At 40.6% G+C, this 14,123-nt stretch overlaps 1 protein-coding gene across 1 annotated transcript in view; it reads left to right on the top strand.

Annotated features, from left to right (window-relative positions):
* MOSMO (modulator of smoothened) overlaps positions 1 to 11,956 on the top strand; it is a 63,721-nt gene extending 51,765 nt beyond the window's left edge. Inside the window, exons 2-3 of the mRNA XM_062179952.1 lie at positions 5,487 to 5,699; positions 11,127 to 11,956. Of these exons, the coding sequence (XP_062035936.1) occupies positions 5,487 to 5,699; positions 11,127 to 11,311 (398 nt within the window). The 3' untranslated portion in view covers positions 11,312 to 11,956. The remainder of the gene's footprint in view (positions 1 to 5,486; positions 5,700 to 11,126) is intronic.
* Positions 11,957 to 14,123: the final 2,167 nt, after the last annotated feature.

Raw genomic sequence — 14,123 nt, 5'->3', positions numbered from 1 at the left:
TAAATGGAGAGAGGCAACATAAGGATACTCAAAGTATTTTTTTTTAATGTATTTTATTTATTTGAAAGAGTTACAGAGAGAGGTAGAGACAGAAAGAATCTTCCATCCGCTGGTTCATTCTCAGGTGATCACAATGGCCGGAGCTTTGCAGATCCAAAGCCAGGAGCCAGGAGCTTCTTCCAGGTCTCCCACGTGAGTGCAGGGGCCCAAAGACTTGGGCCATCTTTTACTGCTATCCCAGGCCACAGCAGAGAGCTGGATCGGAAGAGGAGCAGACTAGAACAGGTTCCCATATGGGATGCCAATGCTTCAGGCCAGGGCTTTAACTTGCTGCTCCACAGCTCCAGCCCCTCAAAGTATTTTGAAGGAGAGACATTTTCATTATGATTTCCTGAACCTATGACTTTTAATATTTACCAGCAAAAAAAAAAATCATATTTAAATATCAAGTTCTGTTGAATTGTAGGGTAACCAATTAAACATCTTTTGTATATGAAGGAAGCTGCTGCTGTTAAGAGCCCAGTGTTACATTTTGTCAGAGGGTCTTCTGTTGCCTGCAGTTTTTTGTAGCAGTAACATGTTTGTTTGTTTAAGATTTTATTTATTTACTTGACAGGTAGAGTTACAGACAATAAGAGAGAGAAACAAAGAAAAAGGTCTTCCTTCCATTGGTTCACTCTCCAAATGGCTGCAACGGCCGGAGCTGCGCCGATCCGAAGCCAGGAGCTAGATGCTTCTTCCTGGTCTCCCATGCCAGTGCAGGGGCCCAAGCACTTGGGCCATCTTCTTCTGCTTTCCCAGGCCACAGAGAGAGCCATGGCGTACTAGGTTAATCCTCCGCCTGTGGCACTGGCATCCCATATGGGTGCCGGTTTTAGTCCCGGTTGCTCCTCTTCCAGTCCAGCAATGACATGTTTAATAACACGGTGGTTAAAGTCACTGGTTGGGATGCCTGCATTCCATATCAGAGTGCCTGGTTTGAGTCCCAGCTACTCTGTATTCAATCCAGCTTCCTGTTAATGTGCATCCAGGGAGGCAGCAGGTGATGGCTCAAGTACTTGGGTCGCTGCCACCCATGTGGAAGGCTTGGATGCTGTTCTGGGCTGTTGGTTTGGGCCTAGTCCACTCTTGGCTGTTGAGGGCATCTGGGGAGTGAATTCGTGGATGGAAGATTGATTCTTTCTCCTCTCTCCTCTCTCTCCTCTCTCTCTGTCCGTGTGTGTGTGTGTCTGTGTATGTGTCTGCCTTTCAAATAAAATGAAATAAATAATTTTTAAAAGATGAAGCTTAAAAAGTAAATGGAACAATGGTAACAAAAAACTAATTTGTTAGAAGTCTTTGCTGACTGGCCAGGAATAGTTTTCTGTTAGGAGTTCTTGGGCACTGCTGTGAATGCCTTCTTTATTTCCAAAATTATAATAAAATGCTTTATCATAGTTAGACATTTCTCTCCTCCAGGTTTTTTTCCCCCAGGGAAACTCTTTAGTGTTTCAATTTAAGTACAGTCATGCAACACTCTGATGCCTACACACCCCTTCCCTATCCCCTCTTCTGGTTTCATGCAGTAACTGTGAAACTTAAAGGTTAGCAGTAGTTCAAAAATGTGTACCGAGGTACATTTCTTTGGCCTATGAAGTCATTCAGCTCCAAGCAGCATGGATGACGTTATGGTGAGGTTTACTCACTTTGTCCCATCTGCCTTCATCCTGTTCATGACAGTCCCATAAATATAATGTTGTTTGTACCTGTGTAGAGATCACTAGATCTAACTATTAGATCATGTGGGAGCAAAAGTATTAGTTTATCTTCTTCCTCTAGAGTTATGGTCAGATTTAGCATTAGAGGAAAAGAAGACTATAAGTCAATTTTGAGAATAAAACTGATTTCTTGCTTCATTTTCTCTCACCACATTGCTTTATTTTTAAAAATGTATCAATGGCAAAATAAAAGTTGCACAAAAGCATCTTCCTTCAAAAGCCCCACCTGCCCACAAATACATTTCTACACAGATCCAGCCCTGGTCTGCTTCTACCACAGCAGCTTCCCAAAGTGCTCCTGGGAATTCTGCTGACTCTTCATAGAAGGCACTGATTCATGGCAGGTTCTGTGTTTTTTGAACTTAGTGTCGTTTTTATTTTTAATTTGTATTCATATTCTGAAAATGCAGACTGAAAAACCAGAGCCAGAAAGCTGTTATGTTTTCAGTGGCTCCAGAAATTTCTATTCTTGTGTTTTTGGTAACTGTTTTCTCATTTGCAGCTGCTCGTACAAGGGGAAACAAGCAGTTTTGTTCAGAAGCAATATTTTAATCATTCTTAGTAGGGAAGCAGAGAAAATAATTACTCTTTCACTTTCCTGATTTGAGTTTCAGTAAATTAATTCATCTCAAATTTGATAGAGGGGCTCCTTAGTTTTGACATGGAAAAATTCTTACAGAAAAGTAGCACTTTTTCTTTTTAAGATTTATTTTTTTCAAAGTCAGAGTTACACAGAGAGAGAAGGAGAGGCAGAGAGAGAGAGAGAGAGAGAGAGAGAGAGAGAGATATCTTTCATCTGCTAGTTCACTCCCCAGTTGGCTGCAACAGCCAGAGCTGTGCCGATCTGAAGCCAGGATCCCGGAGCTTCTTCTGGGTCTCCCACGTGGGTGCAGGGGCCCAAGAACTTGGACCATCTTCCACTGCTTTCCCAGGCCATAGCAGAGAGCTGGATCAGAAGTAGAGCAGCCGGGACTCGAACCGGCGCCCATATGTGATGCCGGCACTGCAGTCGGCGGCTTTATCTACTACGCCACAGCACCTGCCCCAAGCACTTGGTTTTTTAATGTTTGTTTGAAAGCCAGAGGGAGAGAGAGATCCTCCATCTGCTGGTCCACTCTTCAAATGCCCACATCAGCCAGGGCTGGGCCAGGTGGAAGCCAGGAGCTTAGAACTCCATCCAGGTCTCCCATGTAGGTGGCAGAGACCCAAGTACTTAACCCATCACTTTCTGCCTCCCAGAATGCACAATAGCAGGAAGCTGATCACAAGCAGAAGCAGCAAAGTAGCCAAGCCCACACTGGCAATCTTGATAGGAGATTTGGCATCCCAAGTGATGGCTTAACCCATTGTGTCACAACATTTCCACTCAAACGCTTAATATTGTACAAAAATGACTTTCATGTTATTTAACATGAAAGGGGAGGGACTTTGAAATTTGCCTTTGTGGGGCCAGAGTTGTGGCTAGTGAGTTAAGCCACTGCCTGTTATTGCCAGCATCTCATATGGGCATCGGTTCAAGTACTAGCTGCTCCACTTCTGATACAGCTCCTTGCTAATGTGCCTGGGAAAGCTGTAGAATATGGCCCAAGTGCTTGGGTCCCTGAACCCGCATGGGAGATCTGCATGAAGCTCCTGGCTCCAGATTTCAGCCTGGCCCACCCCTAGTCATTGCGGCCATTTGGGGAGTGAATCAGTGGATGGAAGATTGTCTCTGTCTCTGTCTCTCTTTCTCTTACCTCTCGCATGTAACTCTGACTTTGAAATAAAATAATCTTAAAAAAAATTTGCCCTATACTTCTCTGTTGCAGCATTGCAGTGGTGGTTTAGCAAAGTGAACCCTTGTACATTGTACAAAAGTTGGTGCACTTATGAAATGAGAGGGGATGTCTACCAATTTCTCTAACCTTTGTTTGCATTTGATATCAAATGACTTAAAATATTCCTTTTTTTAAAAGATTCATTCATTTATTTGAAGGCAGAGTTACAGTGAGAGAGTGAGAAGCACAGAGAGATGTCTTCTATCTGCTGGTTCACTCCCCAGATGGCCACAGTGGCCAAGGCTAGACCATTTGGACAAGGCCAAAGCCAGGAAACAGGAACTTCGTCCAGGTTTCCCACATGGTGCCCTGCTTTCCCAGGGGCATTAGCAGGGAGCGGAAATGGAAGTGGAGCAGCCAGGACATGAACTGGCACCCATATGGGATGTCCGCGCTGTAGACAGCAACTTAACCAACTGTGCCACAGTGCTGGACCCAACTGATGATATTCTTAGCCCCTTTAACTTTTATCAATACATTGCTTCTAGTATTTAATCTAGTATTTACTTATGATTAGATGTCTTACATATTTCTCTTTACTTTTATTTTTAAGTTATTTAGAAAGAGTTAGAGGGAGACACACAGAGAGGGCTTCTGACTACTTGTTTACTTACCAGATGGTGGCAACTGCCAGCTCTGGGCCAGGCTGAAGCCCTGAGCCAGGAGCTCCATCCAGTCTCCTATGTGAATGGCAGGGGCCCAAACATTTGAGCCATCTTTCACTGTTTTTCCCAGGCTACTATCAGGGAACTGGGTCGCAGTTAAAGCAGCCAGGTCACAAACCAGCAACTATATGAAATGCTGGCATTGCAGGATGTGGCTTTTACCTACTCCTCGGTTAAAATAAAATAATATACAGTGAGTCTGGGATCTGGGAATAGAAAAATCCCAGTTCTTCCTGTAAGGAACCTCATCTATCTTGGTCACTCACAGTTTTCCTGGAACCTAGATGGTACCTGACATAATGCTGAGAAAAGTGTTTGTCTAAAGAATGACTGAGGGGCCGGCACTATCGCATATCGGGTAAAAGTAGCAGCAGTTCAAGTCCTGGCTGCTCCTGTTCTGATCCAGCTCTCTTCTGTGGCCTGGGATAGTAGTAGAAGATGGCCCAAGTGCTTGGGCCCCTGCACCTGCATAGGAGGCCTGGGAGAAACTCCTGGCTCCTGGCTTCAGATCAGCTCAGCTCCAGCTGTTAATGGCCATTTGGGGAGTGAACTACCAGATGGAAGACCTCTCTCTGTCTCTCCCACTCTATGTAACTCTGCCTCTCATGTAAATAAATAAATAAATCTTGAAAAAAGAAAAAAGACCTTGTGGCTGGCGCTGTGGCACAGTGGGTTAACGCGCTGAAGTGCTGGCATCCCATATGGGCGCCAGTTCTAGTCCCGGCTGCTCCTCTTCCAATCCAGCTCTCTGCTGTGGCCTGGGAAAGCAGTAGAAGATGGCCCAAGTCCTTGGGCCCCTGTGACCACATGGGAGACCCGGAGGAGGCTCCTGGCTCCTGGCTTTGGATCGGCACAGCTCCAGCCGTTGTGGTCAATTGGGGAGTAAACTATCAGATGGAAGACCTCTCTCTCTCTCTCTCTCTCTCTCTCTCTCTCTCTCTCTGTGGAACTTTCACTTTCAAATAAATAAATCTTTTTTTAAAAAAGACCTTTATTTTAAAAGAAAAGAATGAAAGAACTGCCTTTTGTGATGTTTGTGAAGTGTATGGTTTTCTTTAATGCACTTTTGCTTTGTATGTTAAGCAAGGGTGTCTGCGTTAGGAATTTCAGCAGACTGAGGGGAAGTCAATGTTTGAATGACTCTCACAGAGACTGATGATATTTAAGGGCCAAAGGGAAGGTGGTGGGAAATATTCCCTGGATGTTCCAGCTCCATTAAAGTATTCCCACTTTTTGCATCTCCCCAGGAGCACTCACTGTGGGCCTTGTGCGACAGTGTCAAACAATCCACGGACGAGATCGGACGTGCATCCCTCCCCGGCTTCCCCCAGAGTGGATCACTACACTGTTTTTTATCATTATGGGAATCATTTCATTGACTGTCACATGTGGTTTGCTGGTGGCTTCCCACTGGCGAAGAGAAGCTACAAAATATGCTCGATGGATAGCATTCACTGGAAGTAAGTAGCCTGTGCTTACTAAATTTGTATAGAAGGCAGCCACACTGGTATTTCTGTGAAGATAATCAAGAATCAGTACTTCAGAATCATCCAAGAGCACCACTTGCATATGGTCAAGAGATAGACTCTGCACAGTCCCATCAGTTCTTCAAAATGCTTACAAGACCAGGATGTCCACAACTTCAATTGCTTTGCATGAATGCTATTTTAATCAATTTTATTTTTGCTCACATTGTGACATAAGCCAGGTTTGTGACTCAGAGCTACCAACAGCTTGAGTTTTTTCTTCCTCTTGAAGGTATTGGTTTTGTCTATCAAAAATAAAGATAAGCCTAGGAAAAATATATAAAGATTATAAATCAGATGAAGGTGGTGATTTGCTTTTTAACATTGATTTTGAGTTTCTGCTGTGTAGTGTTATATAGCCATTAAGAAATCAACGCATTTGGTTATTTAATATTTATCATCATTTCTTACTCTATTAAGCTATGCCCAAGGGTGTAATAAATTATAATTTACACATTCTCTTGTACTTTGCAAAACTGATTTAATATCAAAACATACCAGAGGCTTATCACAAGTTAAAGGAAACAAAAATGCACAAGGAAAAGATATTTCTGTAACTCTGCTTTCTTGCTTCCTTCTCTCTAAAGCAATTTTTCACCCCAGCAGGCATTTGGCAATATCTGAAAAAAGCATTTTTGGTAGTCACAACTATGGAGACTGCTGCTGGCATCTAGTGTGTACTAATGCATAGGACAGCCTCCCATAACAAAGAATTATCTGGCCCAAAATGGCAGTAGTGCCACTGTGGAGAAAAGACCCTGCCCTAAAGTAATGCGATAACAGTACCTATGCAAAGTACTATGGAATTTAACGTCAAACTTAATGCCTGGAGATCATCTTGAGTATTGGAATACAGCTTACTTTCACTTGACATTTTCGTTTAGAACCAGTACAATTGTGGTAACAGATAATCCCATATATCCTATTACAATGTTAAAATTTCAATTTATCCAGAAAGGCTGTTGATAGCAATTTCTCTTTGTGAAGTCTCTGTTTTTCCCTGTCTCTCTGTGAAACTTTTTAATGTGTGTATTTTTAGTTCTTGTTTTATTTTTTTCCTACATCACCCTTAATTTTTAAACTTAGATCATGTGCCTTTGACATCAAGAAGCTTTTCCTCCCATGATAAGCAATATGAAACAGGCTAATAATCTTTCCCTTGTCACACAGGCCTTCAGATGGCTCTTTGGAGAGTAGGGTCTTGAAGCAGTTGTAGAGACAGGGCTGCTAAATTAAAGGATATTGAAAAGGAATTTGAAGATAATCTGATTCTTCATCTTTGAAAAAAGATTTTTAATTTTTAAAGACTTATTTATTTGATAGGCAAAATGACAGAGAGAGAGGAGAGAGAGAGAGATCGATCTTCTACCCACTAGTTCACTCCCCAGATAGCTGCTCTGGCCGAGGCTGAGCCAGACTGAAGCCAGAAGTCTGGACTATGTCCGGGTTTCTCGCATGGGTTGGTAGGAGCCCAAGTAGTGTGGGCCCTCATCTTCTTCTTTCCCAGGTGCATTAACAGGGAGCTAGATCAAAACGGAGCAGCTGCACCTGAACCATTACTTCATAGGATTCCTAATGGATGCCAGATGTCACAAGTGGCAGCTTAACCTGCTTTGCTGCAACACTGGACCCCTGAGTCTTTATCTTTTACTTACAAATACAATCACTACCTAGATAGAATTCACTCTTTAAGGAATGAATAACATCAAAGAAGGATTTAGTTTCTGGATTTAGTTGAAATTTACGAAGACATTTTCTTTAAATACCAAAAATCTAGACCATAATTTAGCAAAGTAGTCAAAGAACCAACACATTAAGAGGCTCAGATATAATTTTCCTTTATATTATGCAAAATATTTTTAATACATTTTTTCTTTAAGGCATATCTTTTGAAATAGTATGTGAATATGATACGTAATTCAAAGCCTGTGAAAGGATAACCATGTAAAAAGTCTCATTTGTGGCCCTGTCACCCTGCCATCCAATAATTCTTCCTGGAAGTAACCACTGATAACTAGTTTCTGGGGTTTCCTACTAGAAGTATGCTACCCATGAGAACATAAATACATATATGAGTGTGTGTGTGTGTGTGTGTTCGTTCTATAAATACACATATAAAAATTTTTCATACTCTTCTGTACCTTGGTCTTTTTAACAAAATGTCAGGAAGTGAATCTGATGTTAGTAAACACAGAGCTGCCTTACTCTTCTTTAGCTTCCTTCAAGTCTGTGTTCTGTTCCCAGAGCTGGTCAACTGCAGTGGCTGCTCTGAAAGAGATAGGCTCCCCCTAGTGTTTCCATTCAGCCCTGGGAAATGTCCTTTATTATTTCTATTTCTATTCCAGTGCAGCTGTAGTCTTACTAATAATATGAGGGGAACCTTATTAGTGTATAGTGGGGAAATATTTCACAGAAGAGAGCCCATGTGATGGGGCTTGTCTGTGGGGGTAAAAGAAACAAACATGAGTCCTTTCTTCAAGTCTGACTCTTGTTCCGTCCTTTGCCAACCTGATTTACAACCCCCTCCACTGGTGCATCTGATTTCTGTCACCACCAAGAAATCTGCCATGGAGAGTATGAAGCTAGATCTTTTACAAGCTTATTTAGGACCCAGAACTTAATTTTCAGAGGATGATAGATACCATCAACATTAGTAATATCTTTTTAAAAAAAATTTTTTTAATAATATCTTAAGATCTAAAGTAACTTCACAGTTCTCAATATCTTAAAAACTCATCCACCTACACTAAATCTCCCCTGTAAGTATAGTGAACCTAATTCCTTGGATTTAAAGCCTAGGGTAGATTGAATAGGGGCTCATAGTGTCCTTCAAATTTCATTAAGGTTTTCCTTACCAATTTGGGAAATACTTAAGCTTTGAAAATATTCAGTTCTAACTATAGTCACTACTACTCCACTATGAAGAAAATATTTCCATCTTAGAGTCGAAAATAGGAGAGGATAGACATAACGTTGGCACATCAGTTAACAAAATGAACAAAGTTAATGTTCATGGAATATTAGTAAACCTTAAGAAAGAAAAAACATTTTCAAAATATGAATCTTATCCTATTGTGTTTTATTAGATTGTAGCTACCTAGATTATGGTTTCATTTTGATCACCAAACCACGTTAAGCTGTAAGGACCTTTTAAACTAAGAACCTTTAGAAATTGGTGATAGATAACACTGTTAAATGGGCATTGGTAGCACTAATAAAATTATTTGTTGTTGACTCTGATGTAAAGACCAGTTTAATGCCTGAAATTAGGAATCTGAAAGAATCCAAGTTCTCTTTTTTTTTTAAGATTTTTATTTATTTATTTGAAAGTCAGAGTTACACAGAGAAAGGAGAGGCAGAGAGAGAGGTCTTCCATCCGCTGGTTCACTCCCAATTGGCTGCAATGAACGGAGCTGTGCCAATCCAAAGCCAGGAGCCCCAGGAGCTTCTTCCGGGTCTCCCACGTGGGTTCAGGGGCCCAAGGACTTGGGCCATCTTCTACTGCTTTCCCAGGCCCTAGCAGAGAGCTGGATCGGAAGAGAAGCAGCCGGATCTCAAACCAGCGCCCATATGGGATGCCGGCACTTCAGGCCAGGGCGTTAACCCGCTGCACCACAGTGCCGGCCCTCCAAGTTCTCTTGTGTAATTATTCGGTGTAGTCATTTGCCCAAAATGAAATGGGTTCTATATCTATAAATAGTGCAAAGCAAACAAGAGTATTGATGTATTTAAGTTGATGTATTACTATGCAAGTATTACTTTTTCATATATTGCTGGAGCTATTCCATCCAGGAAAGAATTTCTGAAGCCTATTAAGGGCTCTCATATTAAATTCTGTTGATTGATCAGCACACACAAAACAGAGGCAAGTGTCAGCTGATATATTTATCCAGTGCTCACTCAGTATGCCTGGGGATAGCTTTTAACTTGGAAAAAAAGTCTCATGCTGTTAAAAATGGAAAACTTAACTCTTAGAGAGGGACAGTAATCTATATTCACATTAGATTAGGGAAGTGTTTCTGTGTCACAAAGAAACTTAAAGAACTACATAAACATGTGACCAAAAAGCAAAAATATTTCCTGAGAAAACATAGCCTATCTGTAAGTAATTCATATTCACTGCAAGGAACATTTCTTTGATAGCACTGGGGGAGCACAGTGTTTGCTGTGGAATTAATTCTACCCAAACACTGAATTTTCTAATTAGCAAATAATGTATATCATTGGTTGAAATACAAAGCTAAAAAGTTTCCCAGTCCTCCCACTTTAAGTTCTCTGTGCAGTCAGAAACCTGACAGATTTTTTTGTTGGTTTTGTTTTTGACAGGCAGAGTGGAAAGTGAGAGAGAGAGAGAGAGAGAAAGGTCTTCCTTTTGCCATTGGTTCACCCTCCAATGGCCGCTGAGGCCGGCGCACTGCACTGATCCGAAGGCAGGAGCCAGGTGCTTCTCCTGGTCTCCCATGTGGGTACAGGGCCCAAGCACTTGGGCCATCCTCCACTGCACTCCCGGCCACAGCAGAGAGCTGGCCTGGAAGAGGGGCAACCGGGACAGAATCCGGCGCCCCGACCGGGACTAGAACCCAGTGTGCCAGCGCCACAAGGCAAAGGATTAGCCTATTGAGCCGCGGCGCTGGCCACCTGATAGATTTTTAAAGGAACAGTATCCATGACAAGAGATACTATTATGACCAATTTGCTAATCATACCAGAAAGCTGAGGTTCGTTCTTCCATCTGATTTTAAGGCAGAGCAAACTAAATGGTGCTTGTTTGTATTCACCTTTTCTCTAATTCCACCCAGCTATTACCAAGAGGAGCCAAAAACTGGTAGAGTAATTATGATGATAACAGTATGTAATATTTATTCAGCATTTCTGTCTAACTTGGCACCACGCCAGGGACTTGGTATTATTTTCTTTGTCCTTCTCGTACTTTCCCCAACTTCAGAAGAGAATCGGAGGTCTGTTACTGCACAGCTAGTAAATTAGTAGGGCCAGAACTGAAATCCCTGGGTGACACTGGTTGGTGTCCTTAAGTGCTATCCTCAATGATTAAGAATAATGTGTGTGAGTACTTGGCAGGTTTGGAGAAGGCCTTTTTTAATGCTAATATTTGAAATCATCCTAAGCTTATATTAAAGGCTAGCCCAGCTTTTACTGTATTTACTTGTTAGGCTTCAGGAATATCATGTGATTGGTAATATATACAAATCTTTTGACAAGTAGTCCATGTGTTCTAACAGGTTTGACCATGCTATCAATTTATAACTCTTCTTAGAAACTTCCCTTTTGCCCAGTTTTCATTGTTTTTTTGAAATCACCAAACCATGTTACTAATGTTCTGTTTTGGTTTGTTTTTTACAGTGATCCTTTTCTGTATGGCTGCCCTAATATTTCCAATAGGATTTTACATCAATGAAGTCGGAGGTCAACCTTATAAATTACCCAACAACACAGTAGTTGGGTCTTCATATGTACTTTTTGTCTTATCAATTTTCTTTACAATAGTAGGACTTCTATTTGCTGGCAAAGTTTGTTTACCAGGCTGATGAATGTCTAAGTTGCTTGAGTCTCTTATTATTTTTTATTTTATTTTATTTTTTTATTTTTTGGAGGGTGGGGAGGACAAAGGCAAGGCATCTGAGCAGTCCTCTCATAGGAAGATGCTTAGATGCACCTGATGCTGAAAAGGAGAGAATGCTTTTGATTTGTTCTCACTATGCACTTTGGATTTTAAAAAAGAAAATGAGAGCCTTTTTCATAACCAAATACAGACAATGTTGACTAAATCTCCTGAGCATATTCAGGCAGTCAGGTCTGCACTGTGATAGCAACCTAGTGAAGGAGAATGCTTTATTCTGAAAAGCACGTGGCCCTTTGTGACTCTGTTGTTCCGTTTTTAACGTCTAGTGATTCATTTGAGGAAAAAAAGTCTAAGTATTTATGAATCATGGTGGACCAGAGGGATGCAAGAGAAGTTCATGTGGGGCTGGCCTCACCTCCTAAAAAATTAGTGTTCACAACTTCCTTGTCATGGTTTCAGCCTTTGGCACCAGAATGGATTGCCGTTGCATTACTGCACCAAGAAGCCAATAGATCAAAACTTGTCTGCTAAAATGTATGTAAAAATTCTGAAATTCCCTATTCTCTGTGTACAAAAAACAAAAATCAAACACTAAGACACATGTTGTTTGGGTGGGTGGGTGGGGGAAATCTTCCTTATATTTATATAAATATATATATAATATATATATTTTGCTGATGCAGTATACAGTGTGTATATATGTGTGTGTGTGTGTGTGTATGTGTGTATAAATTTATATATGCACACATGCAAACAGTTCCTGGAAGAGAACTCTGAATGCTTTGCTAGCAAAACACTGTGGTGTGCAAACCTAGAACTCAGTAGAAAAAAAGCCATTTATCTGAAGGCTGCATAGTGGAGAGAGTCTTCAGTTTACCTCATTCTTTGTAGCAGCCCTTGATTTTAACAGGTTTTTGTAATAGGTACAAATAATCCCATGCCTTTCTAGGTGCAATTTTAAGTTAAGCTAAAAATTCTTTGTAGGGTTAATTTATTTGTATGTGATAGTAGAAGATAAGATCTTGTCAAACGTTATGATTTGGGGAATCTGACACTATTTAAATTATTGGCAGTTGTTGTCTATTGTACAGAGATTCTTTTTTCTACTGGCTCGGTCTGTTACATTAATAATGCGTTTTATATGTTCAAGCACACAACTTTACATAAACACGAAGCTCACTAGTAAATAGGCTGTTTTGGCATTTGCAACACTAATTTCACTCTGCCATAAAAGTTAAAATCTGTGTTCTTTTCATCTGTAAGCGCTATTAATACATGTCTACCAAAAACCTGAGCAATACAGTATTTTCTTTGTATGCTATCGGTATGCCTTTGTTTGCTAAAAAACTAAAGTTTTTCATTTACTTTAAAGGGCTGTACTAAACCCACAGCTTTTAAGTTTTTTCCTAAAAGAAGCATTTCAGCTAACCCTTGAATTCAAATAGTTTAAAATGCAGTATTTCTCTTCTCCACATTTCCATGCCTTCATGTCAATGCTTAGTTGTTTTTCCTGGTGAACTCTATAGAGAATCTCCTGTTGGAAATGTGGGGCAGGAAGGTGTTTTTTAGCCATGAAGCTAAGTTCTTCCTCTTCATAGTGAAATGGCAACCCAAATGTCCCTTCCAGTAGAGTGAGAATCCTGTGTAGCCCATGCTTCTCACAGGCAGAAGTGAATGCACTGTTTCTAAGAAACTATGCTATAATGTACAGAGCAGTCACTTTTGCGATGAGACCTCCTCCTCAGGTATTCAAAGTACAAAAAGGAGGAGTTTGATGTGTTTCACACTGGCCTGTTTGACACTCATCTATCTTACAGTTAATTCTGCAGTATTTTATTGTGAGAGAAAATCTCAGTGTTTTGGCTCACTGGGGAGTTGGGGAAAGAGGTGGACCCAGCCCTGTGGTGCATTCCTTGAGTGTTCTGGGGGAATGTCATATTTTTCCTTGCCAGTGTAAAAGAAGCCTTTGGGAAATCCTAAGGGAGACTATTTTTCCCCAAGTATTATGATATCTAATCAATTCTAAGAATACCACTGGAGATGTGCTACCGACATTTGGGTTTGCATTTTCCATTTTGATTGGATTAGTCTTCAGTCAAATGGTTCACTTTGAAGGAAAGCTTTGGTTGTCACCATTATACCACTGAGATTAAGTGTTAGCAAAGTATGGTTTAAATTAATTCGTGATATGACCAAGAGCTTTTCTCTTCCAAAAGATGAATTTTATTGTAAATAGTTTCTCAAAATATTTTTTAACTGGATCATGAGCATGGGGAGAGAAAGTTTCTCAGCTGCTAAGAATTTCCCCACTGTTTACTTCCTTCACTTACAGTGGTATTGCATATAAGATTACTAAATTTAAGGTTTTATTTGTATCTATTACCCAAACCATTAAGTTGTCTTTATTTTCATCACCATCTTGGAGGTCCAGTGCCTAAAGGGCTGATGGGAGGGGGAAGCTCCCTGTAGCCAGTCAGCACTCTAACCCAGGATTGAAACCATCCCATCAGGTAGTATGTGAAGTCAAGTCTTTGTATTCTTCCAGACCAAACAATGAAATGAACTCATTCATATAAATTTCTATAAATCCTGTAAGTGAAAAACTAGACAACTGTTAGCAGTTGCTTTTTAAAAAGGTCACTATAGTAAGTACCACATAGTACAGTATTAATTTATAGCAGGAAATCATATCTTGTAAACTGTATATAAAACACTGTTTTATGGTGCAATCATTTGTCAAAACTTGTCTGTTACATTGTTTTTTTAGAGTGTGTGCA

The sequence above is a fragment of the Lepus europaeus genome, chromosome 21 (assembly GCF_033115175.1).
Source record: "Lepus europaeus isolate LE1 chromosome 21, mLepTim1.pri, whole genome shotgun sequence".
Lineage (NCBI taxonomy): Eukaryota > Metazoa > Chordata > Mammalia > Lagomorpha > Leporidae > Lepus > Lepus europaeus.
This window is presented reverse-complemented; position numbering and strand designations above follow the sequence as displayed.